General features: G+C 42.8%; 1 protein-coding gene across 2 annotated transcripts in view; it reads left to right on the forward strand.

Moving 5' to 3' along the window:
* CNTNAP5 (contactin associated protein family member 5) overlaps window positions 1–26,439 on the forward strand; it is a 1,008,111-nt gene that overhangs the window by 541,799 nt on the left and 439,873 nt on the right. The window contains exons 8-9 of one of the 2 annotated variants that reach the window (XM_070476362.1): window positions 2,744–3,008; window positions 23,688–23,837. In XM_070476362.1, coding sequence (XP_070332463.1) covers window positions 2,744–3,008; window positions 23,688–23,837 — 415 coding nt within the window. Of the gene's footprint in view, window positions 1–2,743; window positions 3,009–19,952; window positions 20,122–23,687; window positions 23,838–26,439 lie in introns of those variants that run through there. The other variant, XM_070476363.1, reaches the window with a different exon arrangement.

Genomic DNA, 26,439 nt, shown 5'->3' on the forward strand with positions numbered 1-26,439 from the left:
CTTAAAAAGACAGCCCCACTTCAGTTAATCTGCCGTTCAGTGGGAATATTGAAAGGAAATCAACCAGAATTTCAAAAAATGCAAATTAAAACAGCAATGGGATATGAAAAGCAAGTTGGTAGATTTTGTTTTAAAGTGGTCCCCAAGACAAAGGAGGAAGTTCTCAGAGATGGCTGCCAGAAGCATCTGCGTCACACAAACATAGGTTTGTCCCCCATTGTCCCTGGGAAGGAAGACTCTGGCTTTTGAATTACCTAGCTACTCCAGACTCAATCTGTGTAGTTTTTTAAATGAATGCAGCGTCATTGTGTAGAATACATAAGATACATGTGTGAGCACTTAACCTGATACCAGGGACGGTATCAGGGGCAATTTTGTATACGTGGGCAATTTCTTTTTTGTTATTTTATTCTTTCAATTAATTTTTATTGGAACAGTTGATTCACGACGCTGTGTTAGTTTCTGCTACACGCAGAGTGAATCAGCTATGCGTGTACATATATCCCCTTTTTAGAATTCCCTTCCCACGTAGGCCACCGCAGAGCGCGCGATAGTTTCCTGTGCTAACTATGCAGTGGATTCTCATTAGTCATCCGTTTTACACAGAGTATCAATAGTGCATGTCTGTTAGTCCCAGTCTCCCAAATCATCCCACCACCTACCTCTCCCCCTTGCTGTCCATAAGCTTGTTCTCTATGTCTGCGTCTCTATTTCTGTTTTGCAAATAAGATCATCTATACCATTTTTCTAGATCCCACATATGTGTTAATGTACATTATTTGTGCCAATTTCTTGATGGATGGATATAAGGGGCCTTTATTCTTTGACACATCAATTAACTTCTGGGAATCTAGCCTATAGAGAACACATCTGAGCAGCCACAACAAATGATCAATGCAAGAATATGCTTATATCCCACTGATGATGGGTATGTCAGTAGAAATGCTTTATTGGTAGAAGTTTGTTTGGTAACTGCTCTTTGTTTTCAGAAGTGCAGGACTATCCCTAGCAAACATAGTTGGGACCTAACAATGTTTTTCTGGCTTAGGAGGTTGTTTGAGCTGAATGATTAGCCTGCTCTAGGACTAGAAGCTGTACTAGGTGTCTAACCTCACTACCTGACCACTTTAGTGGGAAGTTAAATTCACGCAGCTAGGCCACCCAGGGCATTCCCTTTTGGAAATGCCTGCCATTCCCCGCCCCTTCCCCCCCTCCCGAAGTGGTACAGGCTACAAGAATGACTCTAAAAGGCAGAGTTAGCATCCTTCAGAGGCCTTGAGAGATTTTTAGGGACTAAGGTGTATCTGTGACTAGAACGCACTTGTGGCTGCCAAGCGGAGGTTGGGTGGGGCAACGATGATGGATTCGGAACTTGGGTTTAGTGGATGGAAACTACTGCAGGTAGGAAAGAACATGAACCATATATCTATTTATTCATATATATATATATATATATATATATATACACACACACACACCCCCATGTGTAACGGAATCACTTTACTGTACAGTAAAAATTAGTACAACATTGCAAACCAACTATACTTTAATAAAATACATTTTTTCCAAAAAAAAAGATGTGTCCATGACTGTGTAGAGGACAATATTGTCTTACACTTACCTGAATACGTTTACTGACGGTATTGTAGAGATTAGCTTAGAATCTAAAAGAGACAAATGGTAGTGGTGCGAAATGAGAAGTTGTTGGCTATAAAGATTCCAAATGGCTTTCATGTTGTAGCAGCTATTCATGATCTAGAAGGTGCTCCAGGCTTTCTCCTTGTTCATCTAGTAAAAGTGAATCAGCACATGGCTCAGCTGAGCACACACACACACACGTCTTTATTTTCCTGTAACTTCCTCAAATAATCTGACCTGTTTTCTCACACTTATGCAAACAATAATCCTCTTCCTGCTTCTAGCATTTCCACACTTAATACTCCCCACTTCTGGTCCTTTCATGCACCCCTCAATCTTCATGTTACTAAAAACACTCTGAATACGTTAAAAATATGGCCAAAGTCATTTCACTGCTTCTGACTTTGATAACTTTGGCAAGCATAAAAGGCTTTTAAACTCCACTCTACTCATTTTTCTTGCCTCACCTCCTTCATAGCCCTGGCCCTCTCTGTCCCACTTCAAGTTCAGCAATGACTCTCTTTTCAGGAGTGCCATTTTGTTAATCTCGACAACTTTTGCGAACACCATGCCATTTACCGAGAAGGCTGGCTGGACGTTTGCGCCTGTCCTTCCCCACTTCCTTCTAGGGAAGCGTCACTTTCCTTAGGAAACCTTTGCTCTTTCAGCTGCTTCTTTCCCAGGCGGCCCTGGGAGCTGGTGTCAGTGGCATTCCACATTGTAACAACATTTTCTCAAGGGTACCGATTTGAAAAGTATCCCAGACTTTGGCATTCGTTGACTTGCAGTACATCATTACTCAGTGAACGAATGTTATTATTTTTATCTCTGGATCCCTAGAAACTTCTGATGTTTCCTATCCCTCCACTGCCCTATGTCTTTGATGACCCTTTTTGCAGATAGCACTGTGATCCAGAAAATAGGAATGGAAAACAATCTTGTGGGTGTATCTGAACAAAGCTAACATATTTTTCCCTTTAAGGTCTTACTGCTGAATGTGGAATAATCCTGAAATTAAGGTCAGCTCCAGGTGATTGTTTATATCAGCTGTCAGATTGCAGAATAAAAAATGGCTTTTATATATTTGATTTTTATTGTTTTCCAGGGCAATGTCACTTTCTCCTGCTCCGAACCACAAATTGTTCCCATCACATTTGTCAACTCCAGCAGCAGTTATTTGCTGCTGCCTGGTACTCCCCAAATTGATGGGCTCTCAGTGAGTTTCCAGTTTCGAACCTGGAACAAGGATGGTCTCCTTCTGTCCACAATGCTCTCTGAGGGCTCAGGGACCCTGCTGCTGAGTCTGGAGGACGGAACCCTGAGACTGGTGATTCAGAAAACGACAGGACGTGCAGCTGAAATCCTCACAGGTACCGTCTGCTGACAACTTCTCCATCACTTTCTTATTCAGCCAAGTCAACACATGTTTGAGATTCTGACCAAAACACACAGGCTCCAGCTCCCAGGGATGCGGGCTAATTGGTCTTCTCAAACTTCAGGTTTGAAGATCCGATTTTTTTTATTCTTTAAAAAAGTTATATTGTAGTATAGTTGATTTACAATGTTATGTTAGTTTCAGGTTACGCCAAAATGATTCAGTTATACATATACATATATATATATATATATATATACACACACACATACACACACACACATGTATGTATGTGTGTGTGTGTGTATATATATATATATATATATATATATATATATATATATATTCTTTTTCAGATCCTTTCCCCATCTAGGTTATTACAGAGTACTGAGTATAGTTACCTGGGCTACACACTAGGTCCTTGATCATTATATATAGTAGTGTGTATCTGTTAATCCCAAACTCCTAATTTATCCCTTTTCCCCCTACATTTTCCCTTTGCTAACCATGTTTGTCTTCCAAATCTATGCGTCTGTTTTTGCTTTGTAGATTTTTACATTCGTGTCATATTTCAGATTCCCCATATAAGTGATATCATATACTTTCTTTGTCTGACTTAGTTTACTTCATATGATCACCTAGTCTTTATCTATGAAGATTGGAAAGCACTTCCTTTTACAGCAGTGTAAATTAGGCCCTAATGAGGGGCAATGTGGAACAGAGGTATGAACCACACCCTGGTCTTCTATCTGCCTTTCCTTTCACATGGAGCCATGAAATCTTCTCCCTCCTTCTATACTTGATATATTACTGTCCTTCCAGAAACAGCATGTTCACTTAGTGACAAGTACTTACAGAGGTCAGACTTACATGCAGGCATTGGATGGGAGGCCAAGGCAGGCGGCTAGGTCAATGAATCCTCTTAGAAGCCTTCCTGGCTCTACAGTTTGAATCAAACCCCCTCTTCTGGGCCAATATCCGTTCCAGATTACATGATATTGCATCTTTCTTTAATTTAAATATCTTTCTTCCCCCACTAGACTGTGAGCTCTGTCATAAAAACAAATTAGAGAAATTTGAGTTAGGGAGCAAAAGACATAATTTAATAGTTAAGATCAGGTCAGACTATGCGAAAGCTTCAGAGTCACTGGATGAACATACAAACCCCACTGAACCTCTGTAAATGACAGAAGAGTCTGGGCCTGCAAGTCAGTCAGGAGGTTCCAAAAGCGCCTCTTCCCCTGATTAGTCTGTGGCCCCAGATTAAGTTCCTAACTTTGTCTCCCATGTAAGAGTGCATTAGGTGCCAACAGCTGCATAACAAATTACGCCAACATGTATTGACTGAAAACAGCATGCGCTGTGCCTCCGTTTCTGAGTCAGGAATCCAGAGGCCCCTGACTGGGTGGTTCTGTCTACAATCAGCTTGTTAGTAGGGGCAACGGTCATCTCAAGTTTCAACCAGGGTTAACTCTGCTTGCAGGCTAACTCACATGGCTGTTGACAGGCCTCAGAAGATCCAAACCTATCCCCATGGCCTCTCCAGAAGGCTGCCTCATTGATAGGGCAGCCTCTTAACCCAGAGTGAGTGGCTTTGGAGAGAGCGAGAAAGAACCCTAGGACAATGCCGTGGTGTTTGTGTATCTCAAAGCAAGAGTAGCTTCCCATCATTTTCAACATATTCTGCTCACTAGAAAAGAGAATAAATCTAGCCCTTGCTCAAGTCAAGGGGATTATACAAGTGTTTACACGGCAGGAGTCATGGGTCATTGGGACCATCTTAGCATCTACCTGTAACAGGAGACGGAAGAAAAATCTTTATGTTACAGACTGTGATGCTGATTGAAAATGAAAGTTTTGGCCACTCAGTTGTGTCCAGCTTTCTACAGCTCATGGACTGTAGCCTGCCAGGTTGCTCTGTCCATGGGAATCCCCAGGCAAGAATCCTGGAGGGGGGCCATTCCCTCCTCCAGGGGATCTCCCCGGCTCAGGCACCAAACCTGGCTCTCCCACGTTGCTGGTGGCCTCTTCACCACAGAGCCACCATGAGTTTAAATGGATCAAACCTTTGGCACAGTGCTGAGAAGCTACTAAGCAAGTTTCTCTTTCTCCCACACCAACTCAAGATCTCTGGCGAAAATAGGCCTCACTCCTCAGAGTCATAAAAACTGAGTGAATTTGCACACTCCTGGGACTTTTATAAAATTTCCAAGATTTCCAGTCATGGGAGGTGAGTTAATCTCTTAGAAACATACCAGTTTTCATGTGTAGAGTTAGAAAATTTAAACCTCTATCCTTATGTGAAGAAGAAAAATGGTGAGCCGGCACTGGACTTTTTCTCTTTAATTGGTGAGATGGTTGAGTGCAGAGACTTGTATGCCTCAGGTCAAAATGCAGTTTTAATAAAGTACAGGCCCAGTGGCACTTTGCTCTAAAGCATTCAGGTGTTACCTGTATTATTAAGCATGTGTCAGTCCATTAAAATGTGTTTATGACTGAGAGACAGGCTGGTAAAAGCTATCCCATTACCCAGCTACAGAGGGAGAAAAAAAAAATCATTGGTTATTTTTCACCTGTCTCTCGAAAGGCTCAGACAAGAGAAGAAAGTTTTAAAAACATTCTGATGTCTGTCTCAGAAAACTTGTTTGCCTCTTTCCCCAAGAATTTCCTGAATTTTGGAAATTATGAATTTCTTTCTCTTTCCTTTGAAATGGATCAAGGCTTTCTGTCTCCTGGTGCTTTTCTATCCCAAGTAAATAACAGATAAACAAATAAACAAAAAAGCAAAGCTAGTTCTCTCCTCCCTTGCATTTCTGAGGAAACTTGTTTTCCAAGTACTTGAGATTGTATTGGCTTTGTCAGAAGTGAAAATCTCATGAGAAACTAGAAGATAATAAGTGCTGTTCTGGTCATTGCCGAGGGCCCTTGGGACTGCCCGTGACACACGGTCCTCCGTGGAAATGAGAGACTAGCACCACGCTTTATTGGTTGAACGAGGAATCCAGATGTCTAAAGATTTACTTGAGATTAGTTCAGGTGCTTCTGATGTCCTGAGTCTAGAAGAGAAGCTGACCCCACAGAAAGGGCAGGTCATGGATGCCTGGCACATTCACTACCATGAGCAGAGCTCATATGGTGTGCAGAGCTTTGGGGAGGCAGACTATTTTGTGCATTTTCGCACTGAACATCAGGAAGAGAAGTCCAAACTAAGTCATTCTCAAAACAGAAGGGCTCTGAATGTATTTGTTCTAAGGGATGAAGCTTCAGGAAGATGGAGGACAGTGGTGCAGCCCCTCCATTGCATCCTGCTTTGATTTCTGTTTTTGTCTCCTTTCTGGAAAGCGTTGTGCCTGTGGACATGAGGGAGACTCAAGGGCACCCTTTCACTGTGATGTGCCAGTAGCATCAACAAACACTGTGGTTCTCTTGAAGGTCAGGCATTATGCTAGGGCCTTATCATATAATACTACAGAAAAAAACTCATGAAACATATGAAGTGATTCTTATTTTACCAACATGCATAAGAGAATACTGAGAGTCAGAAATTAAGATCTCTTGACCAAGAAGGTATTCAAGCTCAGGCTTTTTCTTTGTACTCCTGGGCCAACGGTTTTCACACTGTATCTTGCTGACTGTTACATTTATTTTTTATATTGTTAGTTGCTTGAAAGTGAAAGACGCTCAGTTGTGTCCGACTCTTTGCCACCCCCTGGACTTATAGTCCACAGAATTCTCCAGGCCAGAATACTGGAGTGGGTAGCCTTTCCCTTCTCCAGGGAAAGAAGGAAAGGTCCTTCCCAACCCAGGGATTGAACCCAGGTCTCCCACATTGCAGGAGATTCTTTACTAACTGAACTATCAGGGAAGCCCAATATCACTTGCTTAAAGAATTCAAATATAAAGAAACTCTGCTTTAGCTGAAAGATGAAATGACAATAGGCTATTAAAGAAAGTAGTCTGCATAGGATTTAAAGTTGACTTTTCCCAAAACATTTTACTTGGTGGGCCCATCAATAGACAGATTTGGGGATTAGATGGGGTTGACAACAGATGATGAATCCACTGTCTTTGTAGACTTTAACTGATATTGCCTGTATACAATTATAATGTAAGTTACGCATACCTAACACGCATGCTACTGTCCATTGAGTATGTGTGACATAATTTTCTCAGACCTTTTTAAATGCTCAGTGCTGATTCCTTAGTAAAATTATGACATGATTTTATGTACATCACGTAAGTACAAAGGGAACTGGGCTTCCCAGGAGGTGCAGTGGTAAAGAATCTGGCTGTCAGTGCAAGAGACGCAGGTCGATCCCTGGGTCAGGAAGATCCCCTGAGGAGGAAATGGCAACCCGCTCTAGGATTCTTGGCTGGAAAATTCCATAGACAGAGGAGTCTGGCAGGCCACAGTCCATGGGATCGCTAAGAGTCGGATGACCGAGAACATGCAGTAAGAGCCTAGATGCTTCCAGAGACTTTGCCACGCACGGGACAGGCTTTCCCATATTCGTGTCACCTCTGCATTGCAAACCCCAGCGGGAGCTCTGGAGGCTGAATGGGAACGAGGAGGAGGCTTTCCCGGAGTCCTCCTGCCAGGTGAGGGGCATCGTCTCCCCCTTTAAGGATCAGAGCAGCCAATTGCGCAAATCTTAAATACATACACATCCGGACCTCCTCCTTCATGCATTTCAAACCCCAGCTCCTCACCGCTTCTCCCCAGGAACTGCATGTCTTGGGGACTATGCTCTCAGGTCACACCTGCTCCTGGAATGATTGACAACAGATTCTATTTTTAAATGCAGGATGGCTGCCATTTTAAAAGGCTCTTAAAAACGTGCTTAGGATGTAGATGTTATTGTCCAGACCAGTCTGGATGACTAAGAACAGGAACTTGTGTAAAAGTAAAGGAGACCACTCGGCTTGATCAATGCAGTGTTTTGAATTTCAAGTGAAATATTAAGTCATCTGAAGAAAAGCTGGCACCACTATAATTATTCTGCAAGTGGCCTGACATTTCAATGTTATTTTTCTTGTGCTGATGGGAGAAGAATGGGGACTAAGAATAGAAAGAAAGAGATCTGGGGGCTTCAGTCCTGAAAATTGGAAATGCGTTTTTTTGTTTTTTTTTTCTGCTCTAGTGCCCCTCAAAACATCAATCTCCCACTGAAAAGTTAGTCAGGGCAAAGTCCTTGAACTTAGACCTTAGCATCCAGGACAACAGCCTCACTGTGTTCTGCATAGCTGCAGAAGGTGAGTTTTATTCTGTTAGACCACACTGTACTTTGTAGCTTTAGGAGAGAACTGGTATAGAATTATTTAAGTTCCTTCTAAACCTTCATGAGTTCCTGGAGCAAAACAGGAGGTCAACCATGTCTTCAAGGAAATCATCAACTCCAGAGTCTTCTTTTGACAGTGGAATAAGTGGCCTCAATTACATGTATTCATAGGGCCAATCTCGCTGCCAAAGGTCACTTTTCTCAGCTCCTCACATTGTGGCGCATTTTGGGGAGGAATGGTGAACTGGCCTTCTTTCATATAGTGATTTTTGTGGTGAGATACTTGAATATCCCAGAAAAGTCCTGCATGTTTTTCTTTGTGATCCATATAGAATTAGGTGCCAAGGATCTAAATCTGAGAAGTTGTGTTTTGTTTTGTCTTATCAACCATCTTTAATTCACACTAGGATACTTTATATGTGTCAGAGTCATCAGGATACATAGGACTTTCAAACAACGTTAGCAGAGGAAGAGTTGTAGGTACCAGACCTACTGCTTGTGAAGAGAAAACAAGACAGTCATGATAAGGGTCTTTAAGGTGAGATAGACTTTGTCACAGATGAGAGTTTTTATATGTTTGTTTCACTGCAGAAAATAGAATAAACCCCATTAAGGCCAAATGGCAGAGAGGCTTTTCATTAGAGAATATTCCGTCCAGAGCACTTAGCTGCACAGTCGACTGCTTTGATGTACTAGAGGCATCAAACCCAGGGTGGAATTTTCAAAGTAAGAAATGAGTCTCCGCACAACTGGGCAGAACCCAGAAGATGGGAGAGGGAATCTTCAGACAGAGATCTCAACCTTGCAGCAGGGACCTGCAAAACAATTATAAGCAGGAAAGACAGAAGGAGAAAACCAATCACCGGGAACAGGACAGAATCCCTAGGCCAAAAGACACATGATGAGCAAAGATCCGGAAATCAAACAGATGCTACAGAAATGCTTTCAGTGGAGGCAGATGGCTTGCTGGAGAGACAATTTCAGGTCATTCCATTGAATCCTTACATACAAGTAATACTGTTCAGCATCCTCAACCACCTTATGTTTTCCAGTAGTTAGACACCAGGCATTCCAGAATCACTAATTATGAAACAATTTCTTCTAATCAATCATTAATTTTCTATATTTAGAAGAATGTTGGGGCTGACTTGTTCTTTCTATAGCTGAACATAAGATGAAATTTTAATGGCATAGGCTTTGATCCACAACCATCATGGATATTATTGGATGGTTATTTAACATTGCCTTTATTTAAATTAAATAAATCTTCCTAGAGCTGTGGTCCACATCATCTCACTTATTCTTTTAGAATTTATCTCAACTGACATTTTTTAAAGAAAACTTACCAAAGCCAACCAGCTGCCCCATTATCTAGTCTTCTGGTTCTTCTCTTTTGTAGCTTTGGCCTGAGTATGTATTAGTGTGCTAGGACTATCACAGCAAAACACCATGTATTAGGAGACCTACTGGGCTTCCTCAGTTGCTCAGTGGTAAACAATCTGCCTGCAAGGCAGGAGATGCAGGAGATGCTGGTTTAATCCCCAGGTTGGGAAGATCCCCTGGAGGAGGAAATGGTAACACACTCCAGTATTCTCGCCAGGAAAATCCCATGGATAGAGAAGCCTGATGGGCCCCAGCCATAGCATCACTCTGTTGGAGACCTATCAGAAATTCCCTTTCTTCCAGTTCTTGAGGCTAGAAGGTTAAGGTGTGGTCAGGGCTGGTTTCTTCTTGGTTTGCAGAGGCTGTTTTCTCCCTGTGTCCTCACATGATCTTCTCTCTCTGTGCCCACCTGTGTCCTAATGCCCTCCTCCTGTGAGGACACAAGTCATATTGGCTATGGGCCTACTCGTAAGATTTCATCTTACCTTTATTACTTCTTTCAGAGTCTTATCTCTAAATACAGACACATTCTCAGATATGGGGAGAGGGCTAAGACTTCAACATATGGATTTGGGGGGGCACAATTCAGCCTGATAGAAGGTGTCTTATCAGACATAGAGACCAGATTGTGATTGCCGAGAGGGATGAGGGATGGGGAAGGGACGGATTGGGGACTGGGGATTAGCAGATGCAAACTACTGTACAGTAAATTCTCAATATGTACCTTCAAACTGTCAACCTTCAAAGATGAGAACAGTATGCAATTATCATACTGTACTACTGTACTTTTCAAGGTACTGTACTGTAAGATTAAAATTATTTTTATTTTTCTGTTTGTTTTATATGTTATTTGTATTTTAAAGTATTATAAACCTATTACAGTACAGTACTATATAGCCAATTGCGTTATTTGGGTACCTAGGGTTACTTTGACTTATAAACAAATTGGATTTATGAATGTGCTCTCAGAACAGAACTCATTCAAATGTACAGGACTTATCTCTATGTAGAATGGATCAACAACAGTGTCCTACTATGTAGGACGGTATTCTCTATTCAGTATCCTGTGATAAACCATAATGGAAAAAGAATATGAAAAGAATGTCTGTAGGTGTTTAACTTGAATCGCTTTGCTGTGTAGCAGAAATTAACACATTATTTTAAACCAACTATACTTCAGTAAGATAATTCATAAAAAATTATATATATTATATAATCATGTACATGCATGCATGCGTCAGTTCTGTCCAACTCTTTGCAACGCTATGGACTGTAGCCTGCCAGGCTCCTCTGTCTGTAGAATTCTTTAGGAAAGAATACTGGAGTGGGTTGTCATTTCCTACTCCAAAGGATCTTCCTGACTCAGGGATCAAACCTGCATCCCCGTGTCTCCTGCATTGCCAAGAGGACTCTCTACCACTGAGCCACCTGGGAAGCCTGTATTAATCATATGTCTCTATAATTGGTTGCTTAATGTTTTTGTCACCATGGAATGTGAAGATCCATGGGAACAACAGCACTGCCTGCCTTGCTCATCACTATGTTCCCAAGGCCTAGTCTAACACCTTGTTTATAAGAGGACTTCAGTAACTATTTGTCTTATGTATAAGCAAGCATCTGAATAAATGAACTACTAGAAATGACCTCCAAAGCATTTCTGAAGGATCTCATTTTAACAGTGGAAAAAGAGTTTAGCCAACATCCATGTTACAACAGTTCTATGAGGCACTGTGTGTCAAGCCCAGGAATGAGCTATAGTCAGGGGAGATGCTAATTAGATAGAGGCCAGTGGGGCCCCCAGAGGTGGGAGGTGGCAGGGAGAGCAGTGTCATGAAGATGAAAGTGCTCACCCTACTGATACTTACCACCAGATGGCTGTAATCTGCAGCTCTGGAGTTTGCAGAGCGCTCCCCAAGATTGCCCTTTTTCATAGGGTCTGTTTGTATATCACCGCCATCTGTACATCAAATAAACACGGTGACTTTGTGAACCTCACCCTCTGCTTCAGTTAAGCTGTCATTAATGCCTGTGTTTTAGCTAAGATAATGTTGAGAAAATCCCACTGGCGAGGGCAAACAAATATTAAGATAGCCACAGGGCCATGACCATCTCAACAAGCTGTCTGACGGAGCCCATAATTCAAGTTTCAGAAGAGAAGCATTTGATAAGGCACTCCACTTTATGTGAACTGAGAAATGCCATTGCCTTAGCTTCAAGATATCAAGCAGAGGTTGGGAATATTTACTAAAGGAGTGATCTTGTGGGCCTCCATGGCCTTTCCAGGTCTCAATAATAATGACAGAAATTATTTCTTAGCTTACTCTACCTTCTTCTTCAGCTTGCTCAAAAGGGAACCCGGGAACTAGATTTGTCTAAGAGGGAAATAATCTCATAGTCCAAACTGTTGTAATTTCCTTTAGTCTTTTGTGTTTTCTACTTTAATAATTCTCTCACATAATTCACTTTGCCTTCATCTGTTACTGAATGCATGTTCCTGTGTCTGATGCACAATGAGGCCAAACAATACCAAACTGTTGGAGTCTGGAGCAGAGAAAGGCTTACTGTAGGCCCAAACAAGGAGCACAGGAGGGTCGTGTCCCACGAAGCTTCAAACTTCTGGAAAGTTTCCAGCAAACCATCTTTTTTAAGGCCGAGTGAAGGAGGGGCGTGGTTGGTTGTCACAAACTTCTTGGTGTTGGAATCCACTGCTTTCGCAGCTAGCCACATAGGCCAGGTCATGATGTTCCTGTAAACCTCCACGAGCAGAGCTGTTATTCTCTGTGAATGGAAAGCTGTCATGCCTTAAAGGTCAGAACCTTGAGACTGGACCATCCAGTATATTTCAGGCTATAGGCAATATTCTTAACTCAAAGTAAAACCAACAGAATACAATGGTTAAAGTAAAAGAAGCAGATTCAGTATGGAGTCAGCTTTGTTCTTCCCTATCACACAGTTTGGTTCAGGAAGCTTTTGCAGCATCTATGCTCTGCTGGTACTGTACTCAATTCTGAGGGATTGAGGGGGGTTGGCCTCCGAAAGCTCACAGGTGCTGTTGAAAGGGATAGTATAGAGCACTGATAATGCAATAGGACAGATGCTTAGGACTCAGTAGGAGCATAAGAGAAGAGGGACCAGGAAGGCTGAGAAAGTGAAGGCTTCCTAGAGGCAAGGGAAGCACAGCTCGATTTTGAAGAATGAATAGAATTTCATTAAACAAATAAGGAAGGGAAGGGTGTGCCAGTGAGAGGAGAGAAACCTGAGGAGGTCTGGATGTCTAAGACTCCGCAGGTGGCCTAGTCACAGATACAAAGGAGCACAGGCAAGATATGGAGCATCGTTTTGGTCAGGGACGCCAAAGTCCGGGCTGTCTCCTAAAGGTGACAGGGAGGAGCTCCTCCTCCTGACAGCGGGGGGCTGTCCTTTATAACAAGCATTCAAGTGTCTCCTAGAGACACTGCATCTTCACCGTCAACTGTGAACACATCGCAGTTTGTATCTGACTCCAGGGTGTGTCAGACCCAGCTCTTCTCCTTCCAGATGCTGACCAAAGGTTCTGCGGATCCAGGTGATCTTAACACATGAGCCAGCCTTTCACAACTAGGAAAGGTTTAACCTATGATTTATGGTCCAGGTGCCAGGAAGACCCAGCTGCTGACACTTGGCAGTGGAGAGTCAGCTGGTCTGACACTCAATCAATCAAGTAACGTTTGGAGAGTGCAGGGTGTTGCTGTGTTGATACCGAGGGGAACACCAAATCACCATGCAGACTCTGACCCCCAGGAACTTTGAATACCATCAAGGAGATACCACTTACAGAGATGGATTGTTAATTAACAGTACAAGGCAGTACATAATATGAACTAAATGAATAGATCAGACAGTGGATATTTTTAGAATCCAAAAGGAGAAATCTCTATGTACAGATCTGGCCTAGGAAAACTTGCTTTTTTTTCATTTCCTGCTCTATTAACTTACTGTTTCAACCTTTCAGTTCTTTTTATGTGTCCTGTACTATGCTAGGTGACTACAATAGGAAGTTAAAAAAAAAAAAGCTTCCTGCTCCTAGAGGTAAGGAGAGGAAGTACTAGGACAAAATCTGGGCATTGGAGGATAGTGAGGTGAAGTTGAATAGTCTGAGAGCTGGGAGAATAGCATTCAGGTGAGGTGGAGGGTGGAGGAAAAGCACCAGCTAGCTTAGTGCATTCACTAGGAGCACAATTAATACACCAGCCCTGCTAGAGTAAGAAATCTGTGTGGGCATATACTGAGAAGTGAGATGGCAAAGACAGACGGAACCAGATTACAGAGGACCGGGCATCAAGGCAAGTTTTTGGCTTCCATTCTCTGGGCTCTGTTGACCCACTGGCAGGATTTTTGCTGTAAATTTTAATAATAATCTTGCTCTTCCAATAGTTCAGCCTAGCAAGGTGTCCTGTACCCGAAAGAGATCAGGGCCTGGGAGAAAGTGGGAACCCATCAGAAAGATTCCCAGCTCCCTGATAGGGGATGGAATCAAAGTTGGAGCGGAAATTTGAAGAAATATGTGAATTTAAGTCACCATATGAAGGAAAGGGTTAATAGAATTTGATAATTGATGGATAAATGGTATTCAGGAAAAAGAGGACAGAGGACCTAAATTGTGGCATAATGGTGCTAATAATTAGAATATGCTCTTTTATGATATGATTGACATTTTAAGACTGCCTTATTCAATTATTTAGATATTCCCCACTTTGTTCTCTCAAAAACTGAAATTACCTTTGAATTGTTAAGTAAAGGTTGGTATGAAAGGATACAGAAAAACAGCTGAATTGAGTTTTCTGCGGAAGATAAAGCTTAGAAACTTCTAAGTCAAGTCAGGCAGTTATGCTCTGTTTTACAGATGAAGAAGGAGTTGAGAGAGATTAAGAAATCAGTCTAAATTGTTAGAAATCATAAGTGGCAGGGCCTTGAGCAAGGGGCCGCAGGTGAATAAAGGCAGTGGGGAGACCTGTAATAGGTTATTTCCAGGACTGGAAATAGAGTCTTCAGGACTGTGCTCTGGCCTGGACTGTAGCTCTGTGTATCCCGGCATGGCTCTGTGGCTGATGGTTAGAGGTGCTGGGACAGACACGTGACTTCAAAGGTTCTGTCTTCAATCCATAAAGAGAGACCCTGAAATCAGATGAAGGCTGAAATGCAAAGACCTGTTGGGAACTGGACTGAAAACGAGAGAAGAAAAGGGAGTGAAACAGACAGAAATCAAGTGCTTGCTTTTTGAAACTCGCAACCTCCAGTTATTCCTTGAAACCAGTGATTCTCAACCAAGGGAAATGTTCCAGTCCCATCCACCCTGACTGCCCAGTCCCACATTTTCATGCAGGAGGCTTATGGCAGTATCTGGTGATGATTTTGTTTTTTTAAAGCACAAACTTAAATTTATAGTCTTTCAGCATGGCCAAATAACGTGCTGAGTATATTCCCCTGGTGGCTCAGACAGAAAACAATCTGCCTGCAATACAGGAGACCCGGGTTCGATCACTGGGTCGGGAAGATCCCCTGGAGAGGGGAATGGCCACCCTCTCCAGTATTCTTGCCTGGAGAGAGTCAGGAAGGTCCCCTGGAGAAGGGAGTGGCTCCCCACTCCAGTGTTCTTGCCTGGAGAGTTCCATGGACAGAGGAGCCTGCAGGTGGGCTATAGTCCATGGGGCTGAAAAGAATCAGACACAACAGCTACTAACACACAAGCATATTTGTATACATTTTATTTTTGTAAAACTCTGAGGTTGGTGGTGGTATTCTGTTTTCCCTTCATTCATTTTTAATTGCAGTGTAGGTGATTTACAACGTGGTGTTAATTTTAGGTATAAAGCAAAGTTACAAATAGTATACGTGTACACACACACACACACACACACACACACACATATTCTTTTTCAGATTGTTCTCCATTATAGGTTATTGCAGGATATTGAACATAGTTCCCTGTGTCTGCTATATAGCAGGTGCTTGTTGGTTGTCTTTTTATATATCACAGTATATATGTGTTAATCCACATCTCCTAGAGGAAAACATAGGCAGGACATTTTTTGACATAAATTGCAGTAATGTTTGTTGGATCCATCTCCTAGAGTGATGAAAATAAATGCAAAAATAAACAAATGGGACCTAATTAAACTTAAAAGCTTTTGTACAGCAGAGGAAACCACAAACAAACTGAGAAGACAAGCTACAGAATGTGAGAAAACATTGGTGACTGAGAAGGGGTTAATTTCTAAAATATGCAAACAGCTTATATAACTCCATGTCTGATGATGTTTTTGGTGCTGGGGATGGGGGCATCCCAGGAGTCAGGGATGCTGCTAAACATCCTATAGAAAAGCACAGTACAGGACACCACACCCCCAACAAAGAATTATCCAGTCCCCAATTTGAGAAATTCTACTCCCTCCCAAGGCAAAACCTTACTGCTAAAAAAAAGATTCAGGCTGTCGGAATACTGCTTAGCCACCTTGAGTCTCAGTCTTAGTAAGTGTGAACTATTAATTGTTGTGAAGGTCTCATTATAAAAAGGTATTAAAAACACACAAGATGCTTGGTAATGATATTTATCGAGAAAAATAAAATCAAAGTAGAAAGGGGCCAAGGTCAGATCTAAGTGGAAATTTTGAGAAACAAAAGTTGAACTGTGCTTTAATTCAATAGAAACTTGAAGTTCCATGAAAGGAGGGAACTAAAGTTTGAACTCAGTCTTGTCAAAGGGAAGGTTGCCTTGTGGGAACAGAAGTGGTGCAGTTACTTAGAAAACATTGAAACAGTTCCTCAAAAGGTTACATGTGGAGAGACCATATATGACTCAGCAGTCCTGCTCCTAGGCCACACCTAAGAGAATTAAAGACTTAAGTCCACACAGAAATCTGTGCGGGAATGTTCATGGCGGCATTATTCATAACATCAGCAAAGTGCAAGTGACCCCAATGTCCATCAACTGGCAAAAGGATAAACAAAACGCGGTCTGTCCACACAATGCAGCAACATTCAGCCATACAGGTAGACAGACAGACTGACACAGACAGACGGATACAAGCTGCTACCCAGAACAGACCCTGAAAACATTATGTGAAGCAAAAGAAGCCAGTACAGAAGGGAACATAACGTATTACTTCATTTACAGGAAATCTCAGCAGGCAAGTCCATAGAGACAGAAAGCAGATTAGGGTTGGCACAGCTGGAGGTGGGGGATTCAAGCGATTGGAGACTGAGAGCTAAGGTCACAGCTTTCTCTGGGGGCTCCGAACAGTTTAAAATTAATTGTAATGGCAGCCTGACTCTGTGACTATACTAAAAACACTGAACTGTACTTTTTACACAGACAGATTGTATAGTCTGTGAGTTTTATCTCAATAAAGCTGTTTCAGAAATACAACTAAATAAAAGTAAAGTTGAATTCCACAGCAGAAAATAGAGGTGGTGGTAACTGGCCATCAGAGTGACTCCCGGAGCAAAGCAGGCTTCGCTCTGCAGTGCGGAGACAGAAAGCACTCAGCCTGGGTGCCTAGCAGCCTGGGTGCCCGACCCCTGGGTTCGAATTCTGGCTCTGCCCCCACAGTGGCCACATGACCCTGGGCAGCCTCTCCAATTTTGTTTTAGCATGTGTAACATGAGGGCCCTAAAACTGGGCTTCTGGGAATATTGTGCGAATTAGGAATTACGTATTCAAAGTGCCTAGCTCATTGTAGATACTCAGCACTGGTAGTGTGTATTATGAGCTGTTTTACAACTGGGCAGTGTTTCATATTTCATCTGCAAGTTCAGTTGCAAAGATGGAAAGTGTCTTTTTTTTTTTTTGATGAAGAAAACCTTCTAAACCTCTTTAACCCTCTCAGTGATAGACCTTTTATACCATTGCCTTAGGCTGAATTCTGGAACTAGGAAGCAGTTACTTTCAATGATGAGGGGAGGGGGTGGGGTAGAGGGAGAAGTAGAAAAGAATGAAAACATTTCCTCTCCTTTATCTCAGCCTAAACAGTTTGATAGTATTAAAAAATAATTCCAAATGTTGCACATGTTTTTAGAAACTTTACGAATTCTAGGACTTTGGTAAGAAAAGGATCTGTGATTTTCTCATTAAAGCTAGTTCCCGTGTTTTCTGTTTGTTGTCAGTTTTAACAAAATGGGAGCAAAACCCTACCTGCTATATTTTACTTACTAGGATATCACTACCACTCTTGGAATTATGATTTTAATGACTACATTATATTTCATTTTATTATTATTAATGGTAGTGAAACTTTCATTTACAGTAGTGACAAAGAAGGTGAAATACTTTGGATTTCAAATTATGACAAGAGATGTGCAAAACCATACAAGAAAAATGTTCAAACACTCATGAAAGGCACTGAATAATACTTGGACAAATGTAAAAAGATATCCCATTCTTGAGTGGATAATAGCATTATAAAGGTATCATTTCTCCCTTAGTTATAAATTTAATATAATCTCTGTAGTAACATAAGTTTATTTTATGGCATTAATTGCATTATACTAAAATTCATATAGAAAAGCAAACATTCAGGGTTGTATTCTGTATTATCGAATATAATACATCTGATTCACCTAAATTATTGCTGTTGGAAATATTAGCAATTGTGAATTTTTGCTATCATAAATGATATTATAAACGATGTCATGAACTCTTTTCGCCATAAACCTCGATTGCAGTTTTATTATTATTTTAGGATTGATTCTTGGAAATAAAATTTGTGGAAATGAGGTGTTATATTTTTAGGGTTTTTAATACTTGTTGGTATACTGCGTTCTAGATCTGGAAAGAATGTACCAACCTTTGAAACTGCCTGATTCCTCTATATCCATTAAAATAAAGTATATATATATTTTCTATTCTTTGCCAGTCTGGGAGATGACAAATATTATTTAATATTACTTTAAAGTTCAGAAGTTTTATGTTGTTATCATCCAACAATCATTGCAGAACCCAAGTCCCACCTTTTAAGCCTCAGCTTTTAAATCACCCCAAAGTGGCCCTAAAAACCCTTTACTTCTGTGCCCAGAGGAATTTCCCCAAGGAGATTCCTCTCCTCAAGGGCAATGCTTTCCTGTCCCCTTCATTGGAAATTTCTATTTTTCTCAGACCTGTTTATCTTAGAGAAGTTTCTGGAGGAAAGTAACCTGATAGAATTGATTTTCCCTAATTTGTGAATAATTAATAACACTTAAACCTGTACCTTTAATAGACTGTTCTTAAAAAAATAAACTTTGAAGAGACTCCAGGGGTGTTATTTTGGATCCATTAACAGAAGGAGGGGGACAGAGAGCCCAGGGAGAAGCGGATATTTGGAGAGAGATCTGCCACTTCACTCTCCTTGGAATCTGTGCCCAGGTCTGCTCTTCAGAGCTGGTCTTGTTTTTCTTAGCTTCTTTCTTTCCTCTTTTGAAACCTCTCATGGATTACTTCTCAACTCAGGCTGCAGAATTGAATCTCTGGGAATCTTTGAAACTTCCAAGGCCTGTGGCCACCCCATAAGTCTGCCTTAATTAACCTGGTGTGGGGCTCAGCGACCTGTCTTTTCAAAAGCTCCCCAGGTGATCCCTTTTGTGGTCAGCAGCAAGAACCACCGTTCGCATAGTTTTCCTGTAAGAGCTAAGATTTCACACAGGCTCCCCCTGCAGGGACTAGGGATCTTGTTGGAAAAGATCAAAAGAGATCAAATCAAAAGGAAAAGCAGACCAGAAAGAAAAGGAAAAAAAAAAAAAACAACTCACCAACCCAGCAAACCCTTCTTGTAACCTGAAGCTTTTAAAGACAGATAGTGACCTGGGAAAGGGTGGGGACCCCAAGTCAGAATATGCAAGCTGCAGCCCCAGGTCCAGTCCTGCCTCCAAACTGAGCACACCTCTTCCTCAGCCGAGTGCCTTCTGCACGGCGACCCGACGGCGCGTCTGTACGGCGACCTGACCGTGCGCCTGTACGGTGACCCGAGGATGCGTCTGTACGGCGACCCGACGGCGCGTCTGTACGGCGACCTGACCGTGCGCCTGTACGGTGACCCGAGGATGCGTCTGTACGGCGACCCGACGGCGCGTCTGTACGGCGACCTGACCGTGCGCCTGTACGGTGACCAGAGGATGCGTCTGTACGGCGACCCGACGGCGCGTCTGTACGGTGACCCGACGGCGCGTCTGTACGGTGACCCGACGGCGCGCCTGTACGGTGACCCGACGGCGCGTCTGTACGGTGACCCGACGGCGCGTCTGTCCAGTGACCTGACGATGCGTCTGTACGGCGACCTGAGGATGCGTCTGTAACTAGACGGCACACGCCCCCCGACCTCTGTCTCTTCTTCCCTCCTGCGTCCCGAACGTTTAGCTGGGCGCTTAGAGCAGATTTTTTGGTGGCTCAGATGAAGAATTTGCCTGCAGTGAGGGAGACCCGGACTGGATCCCTGGGTAGAGAAGATCCCTTGGAGAAGGGAACGGCTGCCACTACCAGTATTCTTGCCTGGAGGACTCCATGGACAGAGGAGCCTGGTGGGCTACCGTCTGTAGGGCCTCAAAGAGTCGGACATGACAGAGCGACTTTAACTTTTTTTCGCTTTAGGGGCTATTTTCACCCTATCTGACTCCCTTCTAGCCTAGTCTATGGCTTACCTGAAATGAAATCTCATCTGTTAAGCAGAGGTATTTAAATTGGTATGCAAATGGTAGTAAAAGGAGTAAAGACCCACCACTGGCCATGCCGCCCAACGCCCCGACAGAAGTCCCGTGTTCAGCACCGGGAAACCCCTGACAGGCCCTCTGCCTCATTAGCAGAGTCCCTGCTGCTGGACCCCACTGGCCTTTTGGGGGGAAGCAAGGCCTCCAGACTGAGCAGCTCCCGTGCTCTCCTCTCCGCCCCAGGCAAATGTTCAGGGCTGCAGTGAACACTGGCTGGGAGGGAGCTGGCCCTTCCATCTGGGTTATTCGGAACAGATGGGGCACAGCTGCCCCCGTGTATCACAGCTGGGCTTCCCGCCTGGTGCTGCACTTTCCCGGGGCCAGCTTCTGGGGCCATCGGACGGCTCAGGGGCAGGGGCTCTTTAGTGGGCATTCTGAGAAGCCCTGCAGACCGCTTGTCTGATTTTCAGTGCTTTCCCCCAGCTGGTCTCTCAGGGACTCTCCCAGTGGGCAGTATAAAGACTGAGCTCCAGAAATAGCTCCTATCCGTCCCTGCCTCTCCATTTTCACAGCTGCTGCTTTGCCTGAGACCCCCGTCATTCTGTCCCCTGGGGCCTGCGCCCACGTCAGCCCCCGCCCCCCGCCCCGTTCTGCTTCCGTCCTTGCTCCTCCTGTCCCCACCATCGGCCACCAGCGTCTCTGATTGCGTGCCTCCAGCCAGGCCATCCCCCTGCTGATGTTGTTCTTGTGGCTAAGTTGTATCTGATTCTTTCGTGACCCCGTGGGCCTGCTAGGTCCATGGGATTTCCTAGGCAAGAACACTGGAGTGGGTTGCCATTTCCTTCTCCACGGGAATCTGCTCAACTCAGAGATCAAACCCTCATCTCCTGCATTGGCAGGTGGATTCTTTATCACTGAGCCACCAGATTCTAGATCAGTGATTTCATTCCTGGCTGCACATTAGAATCATTCAAGGGACTTTTAAAAAAATGCAGATGCCCAAGGTCCCTTGCCCAGAGATTCTGATAGAATCTTGGGTAAAGTGTCCTCCAGGACTCTTTGTCCCAGGACAGTGCCTGGTACACGAGGCCCCTGGGTAACGCTCTTCCTATCTACTGTCCTGCTGTCTTGTATGTTTCATTCCAGACCTTAGACTCTCTGGCTCCTGGAACTCTTGAGAAATGAGAAACTCTTGCTCAATTTTCAGAACTTCCTAAAATTGTCACCACTTTTTATGTGAAGTATTTTTGAGACCCTTATATTGAGTCAGGTCTTACTACTGATTCACTCAGAACTGCAAGCGGGGCTGTTGTCTGCTTGCTTCTCTTAGCCACTAGCCTGCAATTCTCCAAGGACAGTATTTTAAGCCTCTTTGCCTAAGTCTCTTCCGTCTAATTGTGGATTAGCCCAGATGAAGTGATTGTCCACTCTCCCAAATGCAGGGGTGGGGGAGAGGCATGCATTTTATGGTTGCTGTTCAGTTTTTTGTTTTAGCGAACATTATTGTCTACCACGTGACATGGACTGTCCTACAGGTCCTACTATATTAATGGATATATTTCTCCCAAGAGCCTAGAAGTACAGTCATTTTCCTTATTTTGCAGGGGAGGAAAACTGAGTCCATGAGGAAAGGCAGGTAACTTGGTGCATAGTAGGGTACAACATGTGTGTGTGGAGTGAAGACATGGGTTTCTCTCTGCTCTGGTTATAAACACGGCTTTGTGACTGGACTAGGTATTAGGACTATGTTTCTTTCAGTGAACGCTTTGCACAGACTGTGCCTTAGCAGATGATAAACATTTTGTAGGAGGGCTTCCCTGATGGATGAGATGGTAAAGAATCTACTGGCCAATGAAGGAGATGTGGGTACAATCCCTGGGTCAGGAAGATCCCCTCCAGAAATGGCAACCCGCTCCAGTATTCTCGCCTGAAGAATTCCATGGACAGAGGAGCCTGGCAGGCCACAGCCCATGGGGTTACAGAGTCGGACACAACTGGGCGAGTACCACTAACAGTTCTGTAGGAAGTAGTTGAAACCCTCGTGACTAATTCCCAAGGCGCTTTCCTCAACAAAGGAGGTTGGCAGTGTGGTGCAGTGTGAGTCAGAGGCATCCAGGGCAAAAGAACAAGAGAGAGAGATGCCATAAATCAACGCCCACTATGCCAACAACCTACATGCCCTGGGAGCTTTCCTGCCTGATCTCATGGATCCCTTGCCAATGATATAGAGTAAGAATTATGTTTACAGGAGATAAAACCAGAGCTTGAGAAGGTAGGTGACTCAGCCAGTGTCACATAATTAGTTAAGGAAAACGACTGGAATTAAACTAGTCTGTTATCTCCCTTTCAACAAAAGGCTTCTCTGCCTGGTGTATCATTGGAATCTCTAGCTTTCCTCATTCACTTTTGTCTCTAAAAGCAGGTTTATTTTACTAAAAAATATATATACCATGTTTAGAAAAATGTGAGAAAACTAAAATTGCCTGTAATTCTACACTACTCATATTAAAAATCACTGGGGACATTTTGATTTTTTTTTTTTTTATCTTTTGACTCTGAATTTATGTATCAATAAGTCAATAAATGTTTTCTATAACTTTGTAGTATATGAAGAGGTTTTGCCCTTTTTTTCCCAAAGCAAACATATTAGAAGTGGTTAAGCAACCCCCTTTATTTTAGGCATAGGTGAGTTGGTTTTATAGCATAGTACGTTGTGAATATTTGCTCGAAGCTCCTCCCAGCTTGTCATTTCTTCTCAGTGTCCCTCGGCACTTGAGATGGAAGGCCCTTTTCTGCATCGTTGCCCTTTCTCTAATGAAAACGTTACAGCACAAAAGCCACGACAATGAGCGGCACCTCACAGTCTTTCGCATTCCATCTCACCAACTTACTGTCCAAGTCAGGGGTTACTCTTTTCCCAAGTTACCAGCAGAACCAACTGAGATCTAGGCAACTGAAGGCCTGAGTGGAAAGCAACTTACAGGTTTTAATGGTCTTATTTCCATTGTATTGATTAAAACAAAGGCTCTTGGGCAGAAACGTGTTAACTGTACTATCTGTTTTACTGCAAGCATGCAGCCTGAATACTGTGGATAGTTGTAAGGTATCTGATAATCCTCTTCCTAGGCTCTGAGACCTAGTGTGAGGGTATATTCCATGGTTCAGCTCCCGTTTTAAAAAGAAAACAATAGAATTAAACGGTAAAAAGAAGAAGATGACGCCCAGGAAACAGCAAAATGAAGAGAGTGTCCACTCTAAGTATGTACATGGACCACAGCAGGCAAGGGAACTTCCCTTACTCTTTGCAAACGCGCCCTAGTCAATCATCACTACGCTTGCCCTCCCTGTGTTTTTTGCAGGAAGGGACTTGAATGACGGCCTGTGGCATTCGGTTAGCATCAATGCCAGAAGGAACCGCATCACTCTCACGCTGGATAACGATGCGGCATCCCCGGCTCAGGACACCAGCAGGATGCAGATTTATTCTGGAAATCGCTACTACTTTGGAGGTAAATTCCCCAGCTTTTGAGGTTGAAAAAAGGAGGGAGGGAGAATGCAGTGGGCACTGATTTCACCACAATGATTCTTTCTGTGTCAAATTGACCACTCTCCCAATATATATATACACACACAGACACACACACACCCCACACATCCCTATCCTCAAGCTCAAAATAATGAGAAGCAAACTTTTCACAGCTGTACAAATTTTCTAGGTCAGTGCTGAGGGAAAAAAAAAATCTAGCTATAAGAGCTGGTGTTATGTAACACATCCAAAGGAGATTTTTGTAGCCATGCCAAACTCTGTGATCATATTCCAGAGGAGAAACTCAGTTGAAAACTTGGAGAAAGTTTACAGAGAGTCAGCAGTACCTGAAAGAGAAAAAAATCCAGATGGGAATGTACAACGAGCATCCTCAGCTTTCTCCATCACTTCTCAGCTGATTTGCTTTCTTAATCCCCTACCCATCCCTTCCTCACATCCCTGGAGGCGGTGCTCATGGAGGGGAGCTGGAGGGAAGACCCAGAAGGGCCATGAGTTTATAGCTCCACGAAGAGCAGCCCCCTCCAAAGCTAGGAAACTTGGCAAATGTGAAAAGGCAAGGGCAATCCGGTAGGCAGGAGAAGTAAATAATTAGGCTTTATTTTTATAGTATATGTGTATTTTTATTTAATTTTAAGGGTAGTTTTTCATTAAAAATATCCATGCATACTTTGTCAATTGTTGGTATTATAGAAACAGTCTTTAATGAGTGATTAATCTCAGTAGCTGTCTGACCTTGAGTAAGGCACTCACAGTCCCTGAACTTCCTTATCCAGGATATGGGGAAACAAAGCAGAATTGCTGGGAGAGTTCAGCGAGGTCAAGGTTAAACCTACAGCATCACGCTTTCTACATTAGAACGGGCAGACTGGTTTCACCTTTTGTAAATATGGGCCTCTGTTGGACCTGGTCTAAAGAGAAGTACCCTGTAAAAAGTACAGTCTCTGAAATACAATTTGTAAATCACTTCTGTCATACCACTGACACGGGGCTATCTTTGAAATATAAAAGGGACTTTGACAGAGGCAGTGTACACAGGGGGTGTCCTGGGAGCGAAGCTGAGTGCAGTGGTTCCTTTGTGGTTTGATTTTAGGACCCAAAGCCTCTGTCCTTCACGCCAAATCTCCATATGTGCCCAGATAACAAATTCCTTTAGAAAGGGAACATTTTCATCCTCTGTAAATGTTTTATGTGTCTTGCATCATTTAACTCAGGCAATAACTTTATGGGGTAGATAATTTTAGCTCCATTTTACAGATAGTAACACTGGTGTTTACGAAGATGAATAATTTGTGTGAGTAGTAGAAGCGGGATTTAACCTTAAATCTGAGTTCCCCGTGACCCACTAGTGACAGCAGAAGGATGTCATCTAAAGACTGTAAAAGAAGGGACTTGGGGGCCCCAAAGATAAATCTCACAGAATGTATAATTTCGCATCATATGCAGTATTTCATTGACACAGAATAAAGCAATCTTATATTTATTTCTGGGGGAAATAATGTTGAATTAATTATGTGACTTAAGCATCTGAAATGCCTCAAAGGCAAAATAGCTCCCTTCCCCCAGTAGAAGTGTTTTTAGACGCAGGTCTTGTGAGACTCCAGGCTGAGGAGGGAAGATTTATCTGAGATCTGAACAGTGTTTAAACAAACACCCCACACGTAGACTGTAAACTTAAGGCAAGTGAAAAATGAGTTTGAGTAATAATCGTCAACTTACATAAATTCTCTCTACAGCTTCAATTAGAAGTTGTAGCGCCTCTCTTCATTTTATAGTGTGCCTGTGAGCTGTTAACCAGCTGCTGGGCTTCAGCCCAGCAGTGACTGTCTATTAGAGATGGCTGAAATAATTTCCAATTATTTATGGGTTATTGCTATGTTTTCAAGCTTGCATTCCCATATGCTCTGAACCTATTAAAACCGTTGGAATGGAGTTTATAAAGAGCATGGTCACCCATGCGCGTCTGTGACTCTATACCTGGCAATGCGAAGTAGTTATTCTCTGGTTGCAAGCTATGCTTAATCAGTGTGATGCATATTTTTAAAACAACACCCTTTAAAAAGGTATGGCGTTAAACTTTCATATATGTGATTACAGTCCTATAACTGTACATTGAAACTCTTAGTTCCTTTAGCATTTGTGTTTGCTTTGCATATCACTTCAAAATTCCAGTTACATTCCTGTATATACTTTTCTCAGGAACTAAACCTGATAATGCTGACAATTAACCAGACAATTACTCTGCTACTGTTCTTACCCAAAGCATAATTTTCTTTGAATGTGTAATTTGGAATTGAATTATACATTTAAAAGTGTGTTTTCAAATCGGAACTGAAATTCCCAAGTAGTTATGATATGTTGCTTTCTTGGGCTGAGTGAAGCATACCACACAAAACAATAGCAAATGGCTTACAAATAGGGAAAAAAGAAATAAGAATGAGATAAATGCAATGGGATCAGTATCCCCTGTAACACATTTTGTTTTCTGTTCTATACAGTGATTAAGTATGCCTCATTTTGTACCAGTTTTGTCCCATCTCTGAGAAAGCTAAGATTTACAACAAAAA

Source organism: Odocoileus virginianus, chromosome 13, assembly GCF_023699985.2.
Source record: "Odocoileus virginianus isolate 20LAN1187 ecotype Illinois chromosome 13, Ovbor_1.2, whole genome shotgun sequence".
Classification (NCBI taxonomy): Eukaryota; Metazoa; Chordata; class Mammalia; order Artiodactyla; family Cervidae; genus Odocoileus; species Odocoileus virginianus.